This window comes from Formica exsecta, unplaced genomic scaffold, assembly GCF_003651465.1.
Source record: "Formica exsecta isolate Colony F162 unplaced genomic scaffold, ASM365146v1 scaffold504, whole genome shotgun sequence".
Taxonomy (NCBI): domain Eukaryota; kingdom Metazoa; phylum Arthropoda; class Insecta; order Hymenoptera; family Formicidae; genus Formica; species Formica exsecta.
This window is the reverse complement of record NW_021852284.1, coordinates 1-22454: the sequence shown is the minus strand read 5'-3', so window position 1 is coordinate 22454 and position 22454 is coordinate 1. Positions and strand designations below refer to the sequence as shown.

At 30.3% G+C, this 22454-nt stretch overlaps 4 protein-coding genes across 22 annotated transcripts in view; 3 read left to right on the top strand and 1 right to left on the bottom strand.

The window, feature by feature from the left end:
- Nucleotides 1–2901, top strand: part of LOC115241688 (trafficking protein particle complex subunit 11) — a 6608-nt gene extending 3707 nt beyond the window's left edge. Inside the window, exons 12-21 of the mRNA XM_029817567.1 lie at nucleotides 46–251; nucleotides 340–645; nucleotides 721–926; nucleotides 1045–1181; nucleotides 1305–1517; nucleotides 1614–1777; nucleotides 1844–2066; nucleotides 2134–2242; nucleotides 2343–2419; nucleotides 2497–2901. Of these exons, the coding sequence (XP_029673427.1) occupies nucleotides 46–251; nucleotides 340–645; nucleotides 721–926; nucleotides 1045–1181; nucleotides 1305–1517; nucleotides 1614–1777; nucleotides 1844–2066; nucleotides 2134–2242; nucleotides 2343–2419; nucleotides 2497–2523 (1668 nt within the window). The 3' untranslated portion in view covers nucleotides 2524–2901. The remainder of the gene's footprint in view (nucleotides 1–45; nucleotides 252–339; nucleotides 646–720; nucleotides 927–1044; nucleotides 1182–1304; nucleotides 1518–1613; nucleotides 1778–1843; nucleotides 2067–2133; nucleotides 2243–2342; nucleotides 2420–2496) is intronic.
- LOC115241696 lies at nucleotides 2584–6812 on the top strand. Of its 4 annotated transcripts, none has more exons than XM_029817578.1 (5): nucleotides 2584–3101; nucleotides 3203–3276; nucleotides 3800–3852; nucleotides 4297–4411; nucleotides 6315–6810. In XM_029817578.1, exons 1-5 carry the CDS (start codon nucleotides 3013–3015, stop codon nucleotides 6386–6388), a joined length of 405 nt encoding a protein of 134 aa, XP_029673438.1. In that variant the 5' UTR covers nucleotides 2584–3012; the 3' UTR covers nucleotides 6389–6810. The 4 variants fall into 4 exon arrangements, with proteins under 4 accessions (XP_029673438.1, XP_029673441.1, XP_029673440.1 ...); XM_029817581.1 differs by lacking the exon at nucleotides 6315–6810 and adding an exon at nucleotides 5242–6222; XM_029817580.1 differs by lacking the exon at nucleotides 3203–3276 and having other exon boundaries at nucleotides 2990–3101; nucleotides 3732–3852; nucleotides 6315–6812.
- A 389-nt stretch (nucleotides 6813–7201) lies between these two features.
- On the bottom strand, nucleotides 7202–12315 carry LOC115241704 (probable serine hydrolase). Of its 15 annotated transcripts, none has more exons than XM_029817609.1 (7): nucleotides 12165–12315; nucleotides 11717–11793; nucleotides 10532–10671; nucleotides 10412–10456; nucleotides 8747–8982; nucleotides 8050–8397; nucleotides 7202–7906 (listed from the first exon to the last, which is right to left on the bottom strand). In XM_029817609.1, exons 3-7 carry the CDS (start codon nucleotides 10587–10589, stop codon nucleotides 7655–7657), a joined length of 939 nt encoding a protein of 312 aa, XP_029673469.1. In that variant the 5' UTR covers nucleotides 10590–10671; nucleotides 11717–11793; nucleotides 12165–12315; the 3' UTR covers nucleotides 7202–7654. The 15 variants fall into 15 exon arrangements, with proteins under 15 accessions (XP_029673469.1, XP_029673464.1, XP_029673460.1 ...); XM_029817604.1 differs by lacking the exon at nucleotides 8747–8982 and adding an exon at nucleotides 9715–9950 and having other exon boundaries at nucleotides 11707–11793; nucleotides 12165–12312; XM_029817600.1 differs by lacking the exon at nucleotides 8747–8982 and adding an exon at nucleotides 9715–9950 and having other exon boundaries at nucleotides 12165–12311.
- Nucleotides 12316–13039: 724 nt separating this feature from the next.
- On the top strand, nucleotides 13040–18515 carry LOC115241705 (protein pelota). Of its 2 annotated transcripts, XM_029817613.1 has the most exons (13): nucleotides 13040–13653; nucleotides 13727–13906; nucleotides 13997–14165; nucleotides 16014–16017; nucleotides 16150–16209; nucleotides 16296–16388; nucleotides 16471–16621; nucleotides 17053–17166; nucleotides 17242–17382; nucleotides 17464–17686; nucleotides 17783–17975; nucleotides 18075–18181; nucleotides 18316–18515. In XM_029817613.1, the coding sequence occupies exons 1-13, from the start codon at nucleotides 13576–13578 to the stop codon at nucleotides 18411–18413; spliced, it is 1611 nt and encodes a 536-aa protein (XP_029673473.1). In that variant the 5' UTR covers nucleotides 13040–13575; the 3' UTR covers nucleotides 18414–18515. The 2 variants fall into 2 exon arrangements, with proteins under 2 accessions (XP_029673473.1, XP_029673472.1); XM_029817612.1 differs by lacking the exons at nucleotides 13040–13653; nucleotides 13727–13906; nucleotides 13997–14165; nucleotides 16014–16017 and adding an exon at nucleotides 15247–15816 and having other exon boundaries at nucleotides 16145–16209.
- The last annotated feature ends 3939 nt before the right edge of the window (nucleotides 18516–22454 follow it).

The window sequence follows — 22454 nt, the reverse complement described above, 5'->3', positions numbered from 1 at the left end:
AATTATTATACTTAATAACAGAAAAAATTTCATACTTAATAACAGAAAAAACCACCGACTCCAGAATCAGACTTGCCAGAGGACATTAAGCATCTTGCAATGGAAAAATGGATGTCAGAATTAAGTCGCTCAGAGCCAAATATTTTTACAATTGATGATAATAATATGACATCATTTGTCGATGTTAAAGCGCGATTTTTGCAACAAACATATGCAGTAAATGCAATGATAACGGTCGAAGTTATAATAAGGTAGTATTTGATTCTATTTATATTTAGAAATATATTTTTCGAAGAATAATAGGGCATGTAAAAAATTTTTATGTCTCTATAATTACAGAAATTCTTACGGCGGTATCATTGAATTTTCTAACGTGTCGATAACAGTTAATGGTCCAGGTTACAATACTGAAATCCCAGTTAGTAATGGTCAACAATCCGATCTTATTTTTCAAGCAAAAGAAACGAAAAAGTTTTACTTCAATTTTAAAGCGCCTCATCAAAATGATGGTGCAGAAATTCGTATCAGCACAGTCTCGTTGCAAATGGGTGATAGTGCGCGCTGTTGTATTATACTGAGATTCTCAGCTATAGGTAGAGAAACGAATCTATTGGATCGTTTGTATCCCGAAATACAACATCTTCGGTATGTTTATAAATAACAATTTCTAGCAATCTTTTAACGCCATTTGATAATAACTGATCATAATTCTTATATTAGTGGAGGCGAATTTGAGGCAATAAGGCCGTTAATTCATGCGGAAATCAAGCAGGAAGAATCGAGTTTAAATCTAAGTGCAGAATCGAATAATCCTGCGCTTTTAGGCGAGTGGCTACCCATTACGATATCTCTATTAGCTAACGAGAACGTTAACGCAATATGTTTACATGCAATACTCGTATCAGAGGGTAATAATGAACAATCGAGTATGTTTTCACAATCTTATGATATTTTATTCTTTTATAAATTAACGGTTTATGTTTTTAATGTTTGATCATCACTCTTTTCTATATAAACTAGGCTATTCTAAAATATATATTTCAGCTGAATTAAGCATAAATATGCTTAGTAAGGAGTCAAAAGTATCAATTTTTGTTGGTGATATGGCAAAAGATTCATCAATCAAACAAATTGTACACATTAGGGCACATAAAGTAGGCGATAGAAATATCATAATAAAGGTACAGATACATTAATTTTTTTTTTATAAATCAATATATTAAGTAATTATATATGTATATATGTATGCTGTGTAACATAATATAATATGCTCTTATTATTTATTATAATTATGTAATACATAGGCAGACTACTGTAGACCTGAACAAATAAAGGGGAGTAAAGAATTAATGTATTCGTTGGCAGTTAAGAAGCCATTTGAAGTTGCAACACAATTTTATACTACATTATTTGAACCACTAACAAAGGGATTTGTTAATGAACCCTTTATTATTATGCCTCATATTACATGCGTTTCTCCATGGCCTATAAATATTCTAAGCACATCTATAGAATTGGTAAGTCCATAGAGTATATATAATTTAATTATTTGTAAAATCAAGTTGTGTTGGGGAGATTTGAATGAAATGTTGAATTTATGTGCTCGAAATTAGGCGGACTCTATCCAAACAGAGAACAATCTCGACAATCAGAAGTCCATTTTAGCGAATATCAAACTCTGCGATGGTGAAACTGGAACCGACACCTATTGCTTGATTCCAAAGACAGGTGGCGAACAGCCTATTAGTATTGGAATATATACAATCAAATGGAAAAGGTAAAAGTGACTGCAAAAGATTTTTATGACATAGAAATATGTTTATAAAGTTTATTATTTTCGCAGAGCGAATGATGAAACCGCGCTAGAAACTAGTAGTAGCGTAACTCTAGCTCCTTTATGGGTCGAAGATGCGGTGATCGGATTAGAAGCCAAAATGCCAGCTCATGGATGGGTTCGCACGCCGTTTTGTATTTCTTATTTTATAAAAAACCATTCCGATTACCTCATTACTTTGCGCTTGGCTATGGAAGGCAGCGACGCCTTTATGTTTGCTGGACAAAAACAAGTATGCTATTCACGTTTATATTATAGTTGATATACACAATAATTCTATTTTATGTATTTGTTTTTAGATTAATATTTACATATCGCCTAAAAATGTTCGAAAAGTGGATTGGGTCTTACGACCGCTAGTCGCTGGTTTTGTTGCTCTTCCAACATTATCACTGACTGCACTTGCAGGTAATGACATTTAATGTGTATCAAGTGATTTAAGAATTTTGCATTGTCTTGAACTTGATATATTTGTATTTATTTTATATATCGCGCCTATAACATACAGATGAGGAACACAAATTGGGCAAAGGACGATTATCAGAAGTGGTTGAACGTTCGTTGCCGAGTCATATATATATACTGGTAAGTGACAACAACATAACAAAAAATTACTTTATTATAGTATTATGTTAATATACATATATATGATATTCTTGCAGCCGAAATCGCAGTCTGTAGGAGAATAAGCGAATTCGGTACTGGAACTTTCTTTTTTTTCTTTTTTTAAAAAGGAAATATATCTTTTCGATCAAACTGCATTATAAAATTAAGCATACATTTTGATAAGCTGATATTACATTTATTAGAGTCTTGAATATATTGAATATATACCTGTTGAATGTATAACTTATTTAAGCTATTTTATTTAACTTTAAATATTCTAAATTCTATAAGAGATTAAAATATTGTAGATTTTTAACAAATATTATTAAATGGAAGCGATTGTATCGCTTTATGCGTTATAATTCATGCATATATATAGATATCGATCGCTTTTACGAGCATTACGTTGCCGTAGTAACCATACAATCTACGATACATCCAATATATAAACGCATAAAATAGCTTCTTTCTGTTCTTTATTTCCTCGAATTTTATAATTATAAAAATATTAGTTATTAGTGGATACGGATAATTTTATTCCCGTATATAAAGAGCTATAATGATTCCACAAAATGGCAAGGAATAGCGGTATTGATATTAAAAGTGTCTTTGACGAGTACCTGCAAAGGGAACAACAATTTGAACAAGAAATAGAAGAACGGTATTTATATCTTGAAATCTAATATTTGCTAATATGTTATATAAATATGCACGTGTGAGTACTTTTTCACAAGTAACATTATTTTTTACTTTATTTTGCAGTAATAAATTACGTCGCGAAATTCGTAATAAGGATGTTTCCAAAGTTTCTAACTCATCACACACATCGTCGACAAATCTTCTTATAAATTTGATTAAATGGAAGCGATTGTATCGCTTTATGCGTTATAATTCATGCATATATATAGATATCGATCGCTTTTACGAGCATTACGTTGCCGTAGTAACCATACAATCTACGATACATCCAATATATAAACGCATAAAATAGCTTCTTTCTGTTCTTTATTTCCTCGAATTTTATAATTATAAAAATATTAGTTATTAGTGGATACGGATAATTTTATTCCCGTATATAAAGAGCTATAATGATTCCACAAAATGGCAAGGAATAGCGGTATTGATATTAAAAGTGTCTTTGACGAGTACCTGCAAAGGGAACAACAATTTGAACAAGAAATAGAAGAACGGTATTTATATCTTGAAATCTAATATTTGCTAATATGTTATATAAATATGCACGTGTGAGTACTTTTTCACAAGTAACATTATTTTTTACTTTATTTTGCAGTAATAAATTACGTCGCGAAATTCGTAATAAGGATGTTTCCAAAGTTTCTAACTCATCATCGTCGACAAATCTTCTTATAAATTTGGAAAAATCTCGTATTCGTAATCAGACTCTTCTAAAGGTTTGCTATATGTATTTTATATGGAAAGAAAAAATTCTTTGTATGTGAGAAAATTATTTGTAACACAATTTTAAATTTATGTAGAATTTATAAAAGATGTATATGCAAAGTGTATCAGATATATACAACTCAAATCATTGGCGATCTATAGTATTAATTTTACTAATAGATTACTAAACTGTTATTCAGCAGTTATCTATTATTTTGTTACATTAGCCGAAATTGAAAGTTTATCGTAATTTAAAAATATTTGTGAGCATGCGCTATCACTGAATGTTAAAACACATTTTTTAATTTAAAAACTTATATTATGAAGCACAGATGCTTTTAATATGATATATGATATGTATACATATTTTGTTTGATAGGTATACTAAAAATATATAATTAGTATATATATACAACTTAAACGAAGTTGAAAACTCATTTGCTGTTTTATGACAGGATTTGGAGATGTCTAGAGCACGTCTGAGAACTTACGCGTCTTATACGCCTACCGATGCGGAATTGCAGCAGATTTCATCGACTTATCGGAGTCATCTTCGTAGAAATACGCAAAGTACGGAATCTTGATGAGCTCATTATTTTCACGATCGATGCTCGGTGATCTTTGATTCAACCTGATAACTCGAGCCGAACGAACAAACTTGCAAATTAAAAGTTTGTTGATCGTTAGGATCGATGAATCAGATTGATCATCAAGTGTCTATCCATATGTAGCGACTGCGAACATGTGCTTCAAACAGAGCAAGAGAACTGATCCATTAGACGTGAGCATAATTATTAATCTCGTAAATTCAGATCTTCAGTCTATACTTTTGCGCACTTTGTCTTTCGATTCGAATTACCGCAAACAACTGCTATTTTTACGTAAAATAAAAATACGACAAATAAAATAAATATATATTGTAACAACTTGTCCGCATCTTACGCGAGTCTATAATATTATCATTACTCGCGAATAATTATTATCACACATGCGATATAAATTACATCACTAATATTGTAATAATGTCAACGACGTAATCGACTTTACACGAACGTGGTCGCACAGTTGATTTTTTGCTTTCCAACAAAATACGAACTGCAAACTGAAATCTAACGAATCTAATTTACACTATAATCTACTCGTTCAAAGGTCTCACAAGAGACCCGTTTACATAGGCAATGCGTTACCTTTTAAAGACTGCATGATGATTATCCGAAAGCTTACCATATGATACCTTGCGGATTGATGGATCTTTTTATTTGGCACCGTGCGAGAGAGCTTCTCGAGGAATTATGCATAAGGGAGATGCGTAGACAAGTGGCGAACGGTTTCCACCTGTCTTCATGCATATGCTATATTCATATTTATTTTCTATGTGTGACCGCGCGCTATCATTGCAGATAATTACCGGCGCACACAACGTGCACACATACGATAGGACGGCCATGTATTCAGTAGCTGCCCGATAAGAAGCTGCTCAGGCCAATAATTTGCCGGGAAGTTGTATATATTTTACAACATCTTTCTGTCTTTTATATACGACGCAAACGCGAATCTAGTCTTGACCTTCATAGACTATTTATTTTACCGGCGTGACTTTTTGACCGTTAAATTTGTTGGCAGATTAGATTCGTAGTTTGCTCCTACGTGCTTTATTGTCGACCTCATATTCGTGTAACTTTTCGAACTGTAAAAAGAGTGCGCAATTTATGCAAATTATATCGTAGCCGCATGTCCTTGTACTTTACTTACCTTCTTACGCCCGCAAAATATATTAGAGAGGAATATTAGAAATTTGTGCGAGCGACATGTATATGAATGTTCTATGCACAGCAGAAAATTTAGAAAGACTGAGAGGCATACGTAAAATGAGACAAGGTATAATTTTGTATTTCTACGTGGCATAGCAGCTGAATAAACGAAATAATGTTCTTACTTTTTACTCTGACCATCGTAACGCCTGCAAACATCTGTATCAACAGCCTCATTATCTTGAGGGATACTATCTCTTTTATACAGTTTAGTCAGAAACTCTACTCGACATTCTCCACGAATATATCCACAAATTAAAATCGAAATCTTCGTACAAATTTTCTGTGATTTTGCATATGATACAAAATATATTTCGCAGCTCTCATATTTTATGACACATTAAATTTATCTATCTAGAACATTGTAGATCACGCCTTTAAACTACTGAAGAAGTTTGTTTTATGGGATTGATAGAGAATATCGCGTTTCACTATATTTATTGTTTGCCCGTTTGCAGAAGCTTAAACCAGTATAGCGTACAAGTTTGTTGCATTTGTCTACCTAACTATTGGGCATTGATGCGTTATCGCTACCGCTATCGTTCACTGAATAATAATAATAATAGCGTGTATCATTGAAATGTTTCTTGCATGTCCTTGCTACATATGTAGACTAAGTGAGATATTTATATTTATATTAATTTTTTAATTTTTATTTATAGCAAAAACTTACATTAATAATACAAATTTCCTATTACATACGGAAAAAGGACAAAAAGGAAAAAAAAACAGGTAAAAAGAGGAATACACATATGTGCGTCCTTGATTATAAAAATGATCTAACAGCTATAGCCTATCATATCTCGTTTTCAAATAATTAAACTTTTATTCAACTCTTTGTGCTCACACATTAAAAATTATTCTTCAATGATTAAATAAAAATATTTACAATATTTTTACCAAGTTACTCTTTTAGCAACGTTAAAAACGTTGGATAGTTTATGTATAATAATATAAAATTATGTATCACATTAACGATTGAATTCTTCTATATTTGTGATTTCAGCTAATTTCATGACTCTGTTCATTTTTTTTTACATTTTATTATTATTTGATGAATGGCTTTATTTTTTGTTAATAATGTCATTTCTTATATAAAAAATTTTTCGATTATTTTTGCTTATCTATTTTGTTCTCGTCAATATTATAGTAAATAAATCTAAAAATAACTCTAATAAATTATAGAAGCATATTAAAACCGTGATTTAAATACATATAACAAATTTAAAAGAAATAAGTCTTTTGGAGCAAATGTATTTTTTATGAATATATTAATACAAAAAGTTTTTTTTCTATTTAACAAATTTTTTAAAATTTATTTTTCTAATTAACAATTTATACATATGCATACATTATACACAAGCAATAAATTAAACACGATACGGAAGTGCGTGTACACACACACACATATATAAATGATTATATAATACACAAGAATGTGTAAGGATAATTGCAATCAAATCCACTAGCATAAGTGATCCCATTTATGACATATTGGTCAATTCTTAAAAGACGAAATTCATTCTTTTAATGAAATTAACTACACAAGTATTCACATAATTATTTATTTATCACAATTAGAAGCGACACTAATTAACATGGACAAAGATTCCTGCCTTAAAGAAATTTGAGACATATAATAAACATATTTCGATGTTTTTTATTCCACATCTACAATGCAAATATCTATTTCTTATCACATCATTATTGTTCTAATTGTTCTTCCAAAGCACTTTGTTTTCACATAGCAGAGCAACATAATGAGTTTATTTATTCAATTAATTTATAAATTCGCTACATACCAATATTGTTCAATAGACATTGTACAATCATTTCTAATTCAACAATTCATGTATATGTAGGTGCATTAAACAGAAATGTAAACTTTTATTAGCATTTGTATTAGCATTTTAGATTTGAAAGAGTTTGACAATAACTATCTATAGTAAAACTATTTATTTCTTAAGTAACCATATCCATTAATAAATAAATAATATTATTATTAATTCTGTAGAAAATTTATGATTATAGGCGCAATCTTTTCAGGTTCACTCAAATGCACGTGATGGGTACCATTTACTTCGTGATACTCAAACTTTCTAGCCACCAATTTTATATTATCTAATACTTTCTGATAGTTTTCGGGTTGCTCAAACTTCATCCCAGGAACAGCACGAATGTTGAGATAAGCACATTTTATACAGGATGCATATTCAAGTACTAAATCTAGAGAGAACATGCCTAAAATGGCAACCTAGAAAAGTAATATAAATATTTTAATTGCATGATATTTTATATATATATACACATACATAGAATCATATGAACATCTTAGTCTATTTGTATAACATACTGTGCATTTATATAATATACTGTGTGATGAATGAATGCCTCTACCTTTAGTCTTGGGTCACGGGAAAAGTAATATTTGCCCTTTGTGTATGCTGGTTGCATGCCACGTTTCATTAATATTTCTGCTCCTTCCTTCGTTATAGAACCCTCATATGCCTTTTCCACTATGTCAATCATTTTGTTGTACTCATAACACGGTACATTGTCCAATGTTAATGATTCATATTTTAAAAATTGGTCAATATAGTTTCCGGTCATTGCAGCTGTTTTTGTAATGTCCTTTACACTTGGGCTAGCAATATCCAAACTTATGAGAATATCGACTTCATCTGGATATGATGCTGCATACAAAAATGATATAGCACCACCCAACGAGTGACCAAGCAGTTTTACCTATTGTTATAATACTATTAAGTTACAATAAGCTTATACACATTAATTCAGAGCATATAAAAACATACATATATAAAATATATATTTTCTAAAGCATATTAAGAAACACATATTAAAATATTCACATTAAAAAAGCTCTCATGTTCATATAAAACATTATCATATGCTTAAATGCAACACAACACAAATGCCATACAAGTGCAAGGGTGACTGTTAGATATGTGAAATACTGTGAAAAAATGTAAATGTGATATTGTTGCATAGATTTTTTAATATCAAATTATTTAATTGATTAATAATAAATTGATTGATTGTGCAAAAGTGTGGGTTAATTCATCCATTCGCTAACCTTATTCCATTTGAAATATTTAATGACTTTACGAAGGAATATGACACCATCATAATAGACATAATAAAATTGACTCTTTGGATAATGCGAAGATAAACCATGCCCTGGCATATCCAAGCAAAGAACAGAAATATCATCAGGCATCAATGGCATTAATGTGTCAAAAGTGCCTGCATTATCCTGACGACCATGCAGTGCCACTATCGGTTGGAGCTCTTTTGGGCCCCACCATTTGCCTGCAGGTAAGAAAATTAATTTTAAATCTGAATTTATCTTTTACTTTATAACATTTTTTTATCAAGATATGCATCTTTCTTTTACAAATCTGTAGCAATTAGTTAAATTAGAAAAGAAAAATCATATAGTCATGCAAAATTTTTGAAAATGTAACGAAATTATAGCTGAGTTTAAAGAGTTATTTTTTTTTGTTCTTTATACTAGGAACTCAACATAATACAAAACCTAATTATACAACGATATACAAATACAGTTATACAACGATATTCCCTTCTACAGTCTTTTTATAGTATATTTAAAAAAAATAATTAAATATATATATATATATATATATATATAATTTAAATCATGCACAATAGTTCTAAGTTTGGATACATATTGTATTTAACAGTCAACCTTTTTAAAATATATTATTAATAATTATGATGGAGTTAGAGCAATGTGTGTGATAATGCAATGTGAATATTAAATAGTGAATTTAATAATGTGTTGCAGTTCAATGCTAAGGTATCACTTTAAAAATGCAAATATCCAAGGTAAAATATGCGTATTACATAATCAATAGCAAAATAAATATAAATATTTTACATATACTTCATAAATTAAATAGCAATTGAATTTAAATTGTATAAAAGCTATGCTATCATTTACCCAATATTATTTTTATGTACATATTTAACCACAAAAATAAAAATTTAAAATCGTTGTGTAGCACTGATTTGTTAGCTAACCTTGTTCCACTTGTAATATTTAATAATTCTACGCAGTGTGATAACCCCATCCCAAAATACATAGTAGAATTGTCCAGAGTGTAGGTGAGAAGAAAAACCATGACCAGGCAGATCTATACTCAGTATAGCTATGTTTGATGGCAACAATTCTGCCAAGTTGTCAAAAGTTCCTGAATTGTCTTGCCAGCCATGTATCGCCACTATAGGCTGCTCATCTGTTGATCCCCACCATTTTCCTAAATTTATCAATATATTGCATTTGGTATACCGAAACTTGAAGTGCAATACGATACAAGCTAGGACATCCCACAATACTATATATTACAAGATATGTTTTAAAGATCCAAATAATCAAATCCAAATATATCATTTTGTTTCTACACACATTGCATAATACTCAATTGAGTGTTTTAAGTTCAATGTGTTAATATAGTTTGATATTGAAATAAGATTGGGAAATATAAAGGGCATTCTACAATGGCAGTAACAAGGCTGTAGGTGTAGGAGAGTATACTGTTTTTAGTGATGTAAAGACCGAGAGTAACGAAATGGGCAAGTCCTATTTGCTCTTAAAACTTTTAAGACTTGCCCATTTCGTTACTCTCGGTCTTTACATCACTAAAAACAGTATACTCTCCACTCCTACAGCCTTGTTACTGCCATTGTAGACGGCCCTTAAGATATAATCCTTACTGACCACTGATCTGACCCCATGGCATTGGTATCTGAATCTCCTTGGCATCTGTAAGAGGTTATTAAATTATTGTAAAAATCTAGATATGTACATGATATTGAAAAATAGCACCTAACAACTTACCTTCCTTTTTATATCCATTTACAGCATTGTTAACAGAGTTCTTCCTTGTAGAATCCATTTCAGTGTGTAAAAATTGACAATTATAATTTATGTTCGCTCAAAATAACCATGGATCACGTTTCATCGGTGAGAATATGTATCTATAAAGAGAAATCATAGTTGTTATTATATCAGCCAAAAGATTAGATAACACTGCAAGAGCAAATTTATTTTTAAATAAGTATGCATAATAGATAGGATTCCATCATCATTTCTTTTAAAACTCACACATCTTTACTTATGTGAAGACATAGAAATACTGGATCTATTCATCTATTCAAAAATATTCTCTTTTATCCTGTCAACTTCTTTACATTTAAATGCAAGTTTTATACAGATACATTAGGCTATGTGTATGTGTGTATATGTGTGTGTGTTCAATAAAAAAAAAAAAAAGTAAATATTTCAGATCATAAACTATGCCATGTATATAAAGTACCGTTACAAATCCTTCGAGTCGTTTGATTGATCAATCGGATTTCTTTATCTTTTCGAATCAAACATTTTTTTGCATTTTTGTAACGCCAATGAAATGCATATCTTTTATCTTAATCGAAATAAGCTGCCAGTTTAGACTGTGGTCGTAGATGATGTCCCCGTTTCTCATTTCATATACACGATGGGTACGATAACGATATTCATCGCGTCCTTACCAAATAAAAAAAGTTTACAGTAGTAATGGTGGATTAGACACACACACACACACCTTTTTTTATAACTGCCTTGAAATGAGTACTTTGAGTACGTTACTGGAGAACAGCTGTTCATTTCGAGTAGGAAGGGAGAGGAACAAGTGATTCAGTGGCTGTGTTCCAAAATTCACTGCTAGTATGGGAAATCTATAATATACATACGTGAACTATAATTTCTAATATTGGCAGTGAATTTTGAAACACAGCCATAGATTCAGACGGATTTGAATACAGCACATTCCAAGAGAAAAATATGAATTCATGTATTTAATGTAAAAAAAATGCAGCACTATATTTTGCATCTTTTTCGTTAGAAACGTAAGTGATTGATTTTTCTATGCATATGTGGAACGAAATATTTTCGAATTGATTTTCTCTATATACACAAAAATATAAATAAATACAGTAGATATTTAAAAAAAAAAAAATTGATTTGATATTTACCTATATTTACCTTAATTTAACGATGAAACTGAGACTTCTATTCTATATTATAGATACGTCCTTTATTCTTGTGTGTCTCTCCTTTTCCTATAAATATACAGGCGTTTCACTGGATGCTTTCCGATTCATGCATGATGCGCATAATATCATTTATTCTTTAACATTCGGTGAACAAGAATAAATAATCATCATGCACATTATGCGTGAAACGGAAATGCCTACTTTCGCGTGTACTTTTTGCGTTTTTTTAAAGGCTTATCTATAATGTCATCTACAATCTCTGTACTGTGGGGTTCGGAACTCACAGACAAATAGCTTTTTAAAGTTCTTCTCTTTTGAAAAAAATATATCTTTACTCCTCTTAGCTCCTTACAATTTATGAAATTCTTTGCAAGTCTTTGGTGAGTTGTTCGGAATGACTAACGATTTTAATGACTATCGAATATCACTCTACACACCTAAACTGCTAACACGGTGTTTCACATGGACGTAAGAAATATCGGAGCACAAGGTACATTTTCGGGCGCAGGGTATAAAAACTGAGGAGTAAGGGGAAATCTCGATGTGGCCATCTTATTTATTCAATATTTTACGTGATTTTAACTGTTAAGGGAAAATTCACACCTTGGCAGAAAAGCAGAAGCCAATCAGAATTCGTGCTAGTAAAGCAGAAGCCAATCAGAACTCGCGCTGATAGTAAGCAGTACATTCTGCTTTTCTAAAGCATGTTCTATATTGATCGCATGTCGCCAGTCGCAAGCAAATCGACCAATCACAGTCGATTATGCCGTCGAATATTCGACTGTGATTGGTCGATTTGCTTGCGACTGGCGACATGCGATCAATGTAGAACGGGCTTAACGCGAGTTCTGATTGGCCTCTCCTTTTCTGCTTTCTGCTTTTCTGCCAAGGTGTGAAGTCTCCCTAAAGGCCCGTCTACGGCCGGTATTCATAGTCCGTTCTTATATTCAAGATCGTCTTAAGTACGATCTTAAGATACTATGCGGCCATTTCATTGGTTGAATGGGATCTTAAGACGACCCAAGACCACACTTAAGACGATCTTGGATATAAGAAAGGACTATGAATACCGGCCATAGTCCGTTCTTATATTCAAGATCGTCTTAAGTACGATCTTAAGATACTATGCGGCCATTTCATTGGTTGAATGGGATCTTAAGACGACCCAAGACCACACTTAAGACGATCTTGGACTCTCCTACTTCTACAGCCTTGTTACTGCCATTGTAGAATGCCCTTAAGACGTTACAATAGACCGAAATCCGTACAATTATTGGCTGCCCCGCCATTTTGATTGTTCATATCCGTCATACTAGACTTTTAATCCCCTTTCCCCTTTGTTATCAATCCCGCGGCAATACGCTTCATCCAGATATTTTCTACGTCCATGAATTCATCTATTTACCTCCCCCCTCTCCCATATGTGCATAAAATTTTATCAAAATCAGAATTTTCGGATTCACGAGATTCCCTTGTTAATCTTTGATTCTCTAATGCCAAAACGGCTCATTTGCGAACATGGGTTTATTGGCAAAATTGGCTTGTTTTGATGTCCTTTATAATCACCTAAAGTTTGTCGGTCTAATTTTGGAACACCCTGTATATGTATTCTACCTAATTGGATAGCTTCGTCTGTAACATCGCTGTAGCAGTTTAGATATAATTTATAATATATAAAAGTCTGTGTGTTTTATATATATAATAATTGATTTTTTAAGATAATTTAAAAGCGTTATGTTTAGAATTTTAATACATATATGAGAAACGATTAAATACGTTTATTTGACGTCTTCTAATGTCACTCTGCTACTTGGATCCCCTTAACTCTGTCTAGATATATACACCATTATGAGTGACGAAGAGTATATAGTAAAAACTGTTGTTCATGCTGGAACAAAAACTATTAATTTTATACCTGGAACAAAAGTATGTATTTCTTATTGTAAACATTGTACAAATATACTAGTTATTTATAACTCCCATTGTTATATACCTCTAGGTTATATTTCATTTCAAAACTACAAAATGTGATTTTGACAAAACGTTGATAGATGACAGTAGGACGATTGGAAGTCCAATGGAACTCATATTAGGAAAACAATTTAAGTTGGAAGTATGGGAAGCAATTGTACAAAAGATGATGTTGAATGAAGTTGCCTGTTTTAAAATACATAAAAGTGTATGTATGCAATATTTATTGTTATAAATATATATACTTACTTTAGAACATATATTTTGGAGGATGTTTTTATGACAAATTTTGCTTTAGCTAGTGACTGCATATCCTTTTGTTTCTAAAACATTAAGAGAAGCTGATAAGCCTCGATCAGAGAAGCGTAATCATCATTGTTGTGGTGTTACTCTTCAGAATGAAGGTGTTGGTTATGCCGATTTGAATGAACTTATAAAACATCCTCAAGATCTGGAATTTACAATAGGTACAAGTATAAAATTAAAAAAAAAAAAAATAAAGATGACACTTGTTTTAATTTAGATGTAGAATATTATAAAATCAATAAAAATTATTATATTTTATAGAACTTATCCAAGCGATATTGCCAGATGAATATGAGAAAGAATCATGGCAAATGACAGAAGATGAAAAGCTTAAAAACATTCCGCATTTAAAGGAAAAGGGAAATGCTTTGTTCAAAGAGAAAAAATACAACAGTGCATCTGAAACATATGCAAAAGCTATTGGAATGTTGGAACAACTCATGTTAGCGTAAGTTTTACTTATAATGAATTATGCTTTATGAAACTTAATTAATTAAGGCATAAAATAAAGAATATTTTGTCATATATTTATACAGGATATTTTTATATATAAATCAATATTGGATTTTCAGTGAAAAACCAAATGATGAAGAATGGTTATCTTTGAATCAAATGAAGATACCATTGCTTTTGAATTATGCACAATGTAAACTTTTAGATAAGGAATATTATTCAGTTATTGAACATTGCTCAACAGTTTTAAAAACAGAACCAGGTAATAGACTTATTTATGGAATCAGTTGTATACAAATCATATATGTCTGATAGAAGAAATTTATTTTTAATTTACAGATAATGTGAAAGCACTCTATCGAAGAGGTAAAGCATATATTGCTGTATGGGACGAAAAAAATGCTATTGAAGATTTAAAGAGAGCTGCTGAAATTGATCCTTCTTTACACAACACTGTTGTAAAAGAATTACAAATATTTACAACAGCTATTAAAGAGAAAAACAGTGCACAAAAAGAGAAATTATCAAAGATGTTTAAATAAGGTTGTAAAGTTTAGTTAATCTAAACTTATTATAAGAGTAACATTAACTCGTTTAGTATGATTTTCATTGAGTCAATTTAATCCATGTTAATTTTTCTTTTATATATTTTTTCATAAAAAGTTATTAAAGAGACTAGTATTGCATACAATTTTCTATTGTTAAATTTTATTTTTTAATTTATATATAATATTAAACCTATTTGAGAGAAACAAAGGTAATCTGTGCACTATGGATTGGTGTAACTTTATACTCCCAAAGCAAATATTGACGATTTAAAAATTGTGTGTATTAATAATTAATATTAATATATGACTGTTACAAGACTATATTAATCTATGTATTATTTAAATGGACTTAAAAACTGTTACATGATTTGATATAAATATATATAAGCTAATAATATATATTTGTATTATTTATTATTATAAATAAGATGTGTAAAGAAATAAAAACAATACATTATTATTTAAATACAATTTAAGATTATATTTAAAATAAAAAATTTAAAATATTTTACAAAGTTTATATATATATATCTTTATGAATTTCACGTTAGCAATCGATGTTCAGTTGTGCAATCACTAGCACACGCTTCCATATACTTTGTGAAATATATATTTAAATAAAGTGCCATCTGTGAAACATTTTCGAGATTATTTTGAGGTTAACCAATCACGCCGCAATCGTTGAAATCGCCGATCAAAAAGCGACAGGTATCATGTTTGACATATGGCATTATTTACTGTGCAACATTTCAAATAAGACGAAAACATGAATTGGATAATGTTCCTAATATAATAGTGCAATAAATATAAGGTAAATCTATAAAATACTTTATTGGATCCTTATATATATTTTCAAATAAGCCATTATGTGTTTAACCTATATAAACCTTTATCTTTTCCTATAAAATAATTACATTGTTTATTTTGCTATAATAAAAATAATATATATCAGGTATTTTGCAAATATTAGTTTTTTTTAAATATAGAAATAGAACTTCTTATGAAGAGATAAGCGTAATTAATAAGATGTAATTTGTAAGTTCGATATGTAATGATGTAATGGTGATATAATGATGTAATAAATATCTTATATACATTTATATATTTTAAATACATTTTATTTTTTTTGTATATTTCAGATAAGACACAAAAAATATTTCAAAATGAAGCTAGTATCAAGGAATGTAGATAAGGATGGAAAAGGGTAAATGTATTTTTTATATAATATATGTAATATATTATAAATATCAATATTTTAAAATTCTAATGTTAGAATTAATGGATTTTTAGGAGCGTGGCTCTTGTTCCTGAAAATACAGAGGATATGTGGCATGCCTATAACATAATTAGTGAAGGAGACTTAGTTAGTTGTTCTACTTTTAGGTATGCTAAAGTTTTTGTTTTCCAGCAATTGTATGATAAATTAGAATTTGTCAATAATATCAATTCTCTGTGTTCAACATAGGAAAGTGCAAATGGAATCTGCAACTGGCAGTTCTAACAGTTATAGAGTTAGAACTACTCTTACAATAAGTGTAGAAAATATCGATTTTGATACACAAGCATGTGTTCTAAGACTTAAAGGTAGAAATGTGGAAGAAAATAAATATGTTAAGGTAGAATATTTAATGATAGTATTTAGAGTGTTTTTGTTTGTGAATATTTTATTCTTAGTTGTCATATATTATTAGAGTACATGAGTTTGTAAGGTTTTTTAGTGAATCTTTCTATGCAGATAATTGATTGTGAAATAATATATATACAATTGTTTCCATATGTTTAATTTAAACACTTGTTAATTTTACCATACGTGTAGTCAGAAAAACTAACTTGTTTAAATGTATTTTATATCATCCAAGCAATAGGATGATTCATTGCAAAACCTTACTGATTTTAATGTATACATTAATTTTTATGTATACCTATCAATGTATACATTACATATATGCACATTTGGCATAATATGAATTACTACTTTAAATAGGAATAAATTGCTAAATTAGTAAAAGATTTTGATATGTAATCATCTGATTTTTATTTTGTATAGATGGGAGCATATCACACATTGGATGTTGAACAAAATCGAAAGTGTACTATTGCTAAAGCTAAATGGGATTCTATTTCTTTGGATAGAGTTGACACTGCGTGCGATCCTGCTCAGGTTAATAATTTGAAAAGAGGAAGGAATAGTGAGATTGTATAATTTGTTGTAACTATTCTTTTTATTTTATATCAGAATGCTGACGTAGCTGCTGCAATTATGCAAGAAGGTATAGCGCATATTTGTCTAATAACATCCAACATGACAATAGTTCGTGCAAAAATTGATCAAGTTATACCAAGAAAAAGGAAAGGAAATGTTTCACAACATGAAAAGGTTTGCGAGAAATATTATATCAGAATTATAAATGTTATGTACTAGAAACATGAATAGAATTTTAACTTTATGTATATTTAGGGCTTGGCACGATTTTACGAGAGCATTATGCAAGGTATATTAAGACACATCAATTTCGATCTAGTAAAATGTGTTATCCTTGCCAGCCCTGGTTTTGTGAAAGATCAATTTATGGACTACATGATACAACAAGCTGTTAAATTTGATAATAAAGTTATCTTAGAGAATAAAAGTAAATTCCTGCTAGTTCACGCTAGTTCAGGTTTTAAACATTCATTAAGAGGTAATATATATGTATCCATGCGAAACATGAGCAAGTATAACACTTGCATGATACAATTGTTTTTATGTTATTACTATATCTTTGTTATTGTAACAGAGGTTCTGGCTGATCCTGCTGTAGTTTCTCGAATCTCTGATACCAAAGCAGCGGGAGAAGTAAGAGCTCTAGAAACATTTTATACCACTCTACAAATGGATCCTGCCAGAGCATTTTACGGCAAGAAACATATTGAGAAAGCGAATGCTGCTCAAGCAGTGGAAACTCTACTTATATCAGATAAATTATTCAGGTTAGAGTTTTACTTCTTTATTATTTATGTTAGTGTTTAAATCCAATTAATTTTACTCTATAATATATTTTGCTATATGTCTCTACTTGTCTTATCCAGGTGTCAGGATATTGCATTGAGAAAGGAATATGTGGAACTAGTTGAAAATGTGAAAGATTCTGGTGGCGATGTCAAAATATTTTCAAGTCTGCATGTCTCGGGTGAACGTAAGTTTGATATACAAACGATATTCACCAAATGCACACACATACATATGAGATATAAAATTTCCAATAAGTTCTTTTGTGTAAAATATATATTTATCGCGTTTTAACATATTAAAGCACGATTTTGTTTGCAGAATTAGATCAATTAACTGGAATAGCAGCTTTATTACGTTTTCCTATGCCGGAATTGGAAGACGAAAGTGATGAGGGTAGTGATTCAGAAAATGATTAGAAATATGATCAATGTGCTAACAACTTTTTGTATATATATGTGCTGTGAGCAATCAAAAATATCATAATAATAAAGAGAAAAAGTAGTCTTTGTATTTATTTCGCAAAAATATAATAGTCTTATATTTTATAGATATAGTTTATATCATATTGCAGAAAAAGATAATTTTGTATGCATTTTGCACATAAATTATCGTATTTAAATGAATATAGATGGCGTCTTGCATCTATAAGAATTCAAAAATGCTACTTGTAGCAGAGAGAAGGTGCCTTTACATGGCAGCATTAAGCGTCGAGCGTCTGCGCAGAAAAATGCGCAGAATTTAAAAGAGATAGATTCTAGGCTGAAATTAGATTCTGCGCAATTTTCTACGAAGACGCTCGACGCTTGACGCTGCCATGTAAAGGCACCTAGAAGCCTGAGAGGGACGCCGTTTTTCATAAGATACTTTTTCTAGCTGGTACAGTAGCGTCAACTAGATCCATTTGCGAGCCGGCAGAACTACATGGCCAGATCCACTTTTTGGTGCCATGGTAAAACGACCGGTTGGTATATGTCCGTGCTAAATACATTGTGAATCAGAAATGCGGAGAAATATTATGGATTCATTAATGTTTTATTAGCTGCGCATGACGTCTTGTCATTCTAGTATATACTACAGCGATAATAAATTATAATTGAAGTATTTTTATGTATATGCGCATGTGACAAAATAAATTTTCTCAAGAATATTTTTTCTAATTTTTAAATATATAACATGTACGAGAAGATATTTACAATAAATTACTTTTACTTCTTTTTTATTCTTAAAATAAAATTATCAAGCATTTTAAGCAATTATATATATAATATAAATCTTTTTGTGTTGCGCGCTAACGACTGCGCTGGCTCTCATCGCCTTTTCAATTTTATGATTACTATTATCGGAGCTTGACATATATCGTTGTTTTATACTTATAAACGTAATTTTACTTGATTAATAAGATTTTTACCAATGAAATGGTATAAAAAAACACGACATTATTCGGATAAATTTCAATTAGATATAAATTTAAAAGTTGGATAAAATATTTTTTTCCTTATCTAACAATAAGTAAAAATTATCCGAATTATATCGTGTTTTCGATGTCATTTTAATTAAAAATCATTAAAATTATTTTCAAAAAATTACTTTCTAAAATAAAACAAATGTTTCAATTTTTATTACATATGATTTTTGAATATTATAAATAAATTCGAAAGCGAGAGCGAGAACAAGTAAAGAGCAAGCGAAATACCGTATCGTCGAAGAGTTTCGAAGTCTCTTACATGCGAGAGAAAGAGGGGCTTATTCCTTTATTATATAGTATTTCACGAGTATACATATATGTGTCATATTACCATAGAAAATAAAACTTTTATATTTTGCATTTTATTTGTTTGGAAATAATTTTAATGGATTAATGATTTTCTGCAATTAAAATGATACCAGACACGACATAAACCGGATAATTTCTAGTTAAATATGTAATCAATATTTTTATTATTAATTTAATTAAAAATTATCCGATTTGTGTTGTATTTGATGTCATTTTAATCGCAAAAATCTTATTAATCCATTAAAATTATTCTCAAACCGATAAAATACAAGTAAGTAATCTTTCTTAAAGTAAGAATCGAACTGGCAGAAATCTAAATTATAAATTATCGTGTTGTATTTCGATTCTTACGAACAATAACTATTTTTTTATCGATACTCAAAGTAAAGATATTTTGTCCCATGCTTTATCGTACGATTTTTTGATTATTTAAATATAATTTGGATTGAGAGCACGCAATTAAACAATAAAACCGCAGGATCGAGTAATTAACATAACGATAAGCTCTGTGATATATTAATTGCTTATTAAATAATTGATCTATAATTTAAAATATTTGTATCATTTAATATTCCGCTTGTATACATATACGTCATAGTACGCAAAATATTTTCGGCTGCGAATTATCAATAATATGGTATTCGGCCTTGGCGGCATAAACATTAGCTGTTTACGTGTTACGACTTATGGCTTTATCATTCGCACGGCGACACTCGAACAGTAATGTAGTGGTGCGAGACGCTTCGTCAAATTTCTTTTCTAAACGCGATCGCGACAAGTATCGGGAAATAATTTGATATAATTAATAATTAATTCACTCTCTTTCTTTTACTCTCTAGGCAACAATTATTTAAGAATACTTCAAATTAAATATATTTCGTCCGATGTCTTTTCGTTCGACTTTTCGAAGATCTAAATATGATTTGGATTGAGAACGCGCAATAAAGTCGAATTGCAGGTCCGAGTAATTAACATAACGATAAGCTCCGTGATATATTCGTGATATAATCGTTTATTAAATAATCGATCTAGAATTTAAAATTTGTATAATATAATATTTCGCTTATATATACGTCATAGTATGGAAAATATTTCGGCAGCAAATTGTCAATAACATTCGGCATTGACGGCGTAAACATTAGCACGCTATTGTTAACGTGTTATGACTTACGGCCTTATCATTCACACGGCGACACTCGAACAGTAATGTAATAGCGCGAGACGCTCCGTCAAATGCGAAACGCGATCGTGACAAGTATCGGGAAATAATTTGATATAATAAATCATTAATTATTTTTTATATACATTAAATAATACATAACTATATCGCAACGATAGATCTTGACGCGCATATTTTATCAACTAATTATAAGAATCGAAGTGACAGGAATAAAAATTATAAATTGCTATTTTATTACGGTCTTTATGAGCAATAATTAATTTTCTATCAATATTTAAAGTTAAAAATATTTCGTCCAATGCTTTATCGTTCGACTTTTCGACGATCAAAATATGATTTGTATTGAGAACACGCAGTAAAACAATCGAATCGCAGAATCGAGTAGTTAGCATAACGAAAGGCTCCGTAATACATATCACTCGTTTAATAAATAATTCTTTTATAATTTAAAATATTTGTATAACTTAATATTTCGCGTATATATATGTTATAGTACGTAAAATATTTCTGCAACGAATTATGAATAGAATTGGGAATTGGAATTCGGTCTTTTCGGCCGAATATAACGCGCTATTGTTTACGTTTTCTGTTTATTGATTACGTATTGTTATTATTCGCATGGCGACACTTGAGCAATGAGATAGGAAACGCTTCGTATATTATTGAATTCTGTTCCTAAATGCGATCGTGATTACTATCGGAACATAATTCGCTATGATAATTACAATTAACGATTAATTAATTTTTGATAAATGATACGAAATTGTATTGCGACAATAAATCTTATCCTAACGCGATCATTCATTTACAAGTAAAAATTAAAGCAATAGAATAAAAATTAACGCGATCATTCATTTACAAGTAAAAATTGAAGCAATAGAATAAAAATTATAAATTTTGTTACGATGTTCTTCGATTATCGATCCTTATTTTAACTAACAATGCTTTGATTGTGAGTTAAATATATTCCTATACTTCAAATTTGTCTAAAATGCAAGCATAAATTAATTATTAATTAAACGATTGCTATATAACGATTTTTTATTACTTTAATCTTTTGATTTACGATTCATATTATTGTGCGTATACTATATCTACATACAATATAACAACAGAGAGAGTATTGCTGTCGAGTAGTGCATGATTTTGGCTTCGTGTAATCGTCGAGCGAATCATACTTTTCGTGTTGCTCTTTCTTATGATATAATAAAGTGCATATCTTGTGTGATTCTTCCATGATCGGGAGTGTCGTGCAAAGTGTTTCGCCATCGCATATTTATACGACTAGTCATAATTAGTCGTGTTTTCGTGAGTGAGTGTGAGTGCCACGAGGAAACAACAAAAGATGAGCAAGATTGAGAAAGAAAGTTTGGACGACGGACAGACCAACGATATGCGGTAAATAATTCATAAATTATTTATTAACGCTGTTAATGATTACCGATCTAAATATTTGACACCGAACTAAATATTTCGCGCAATTTATTTATTTCAAGTAGGAAT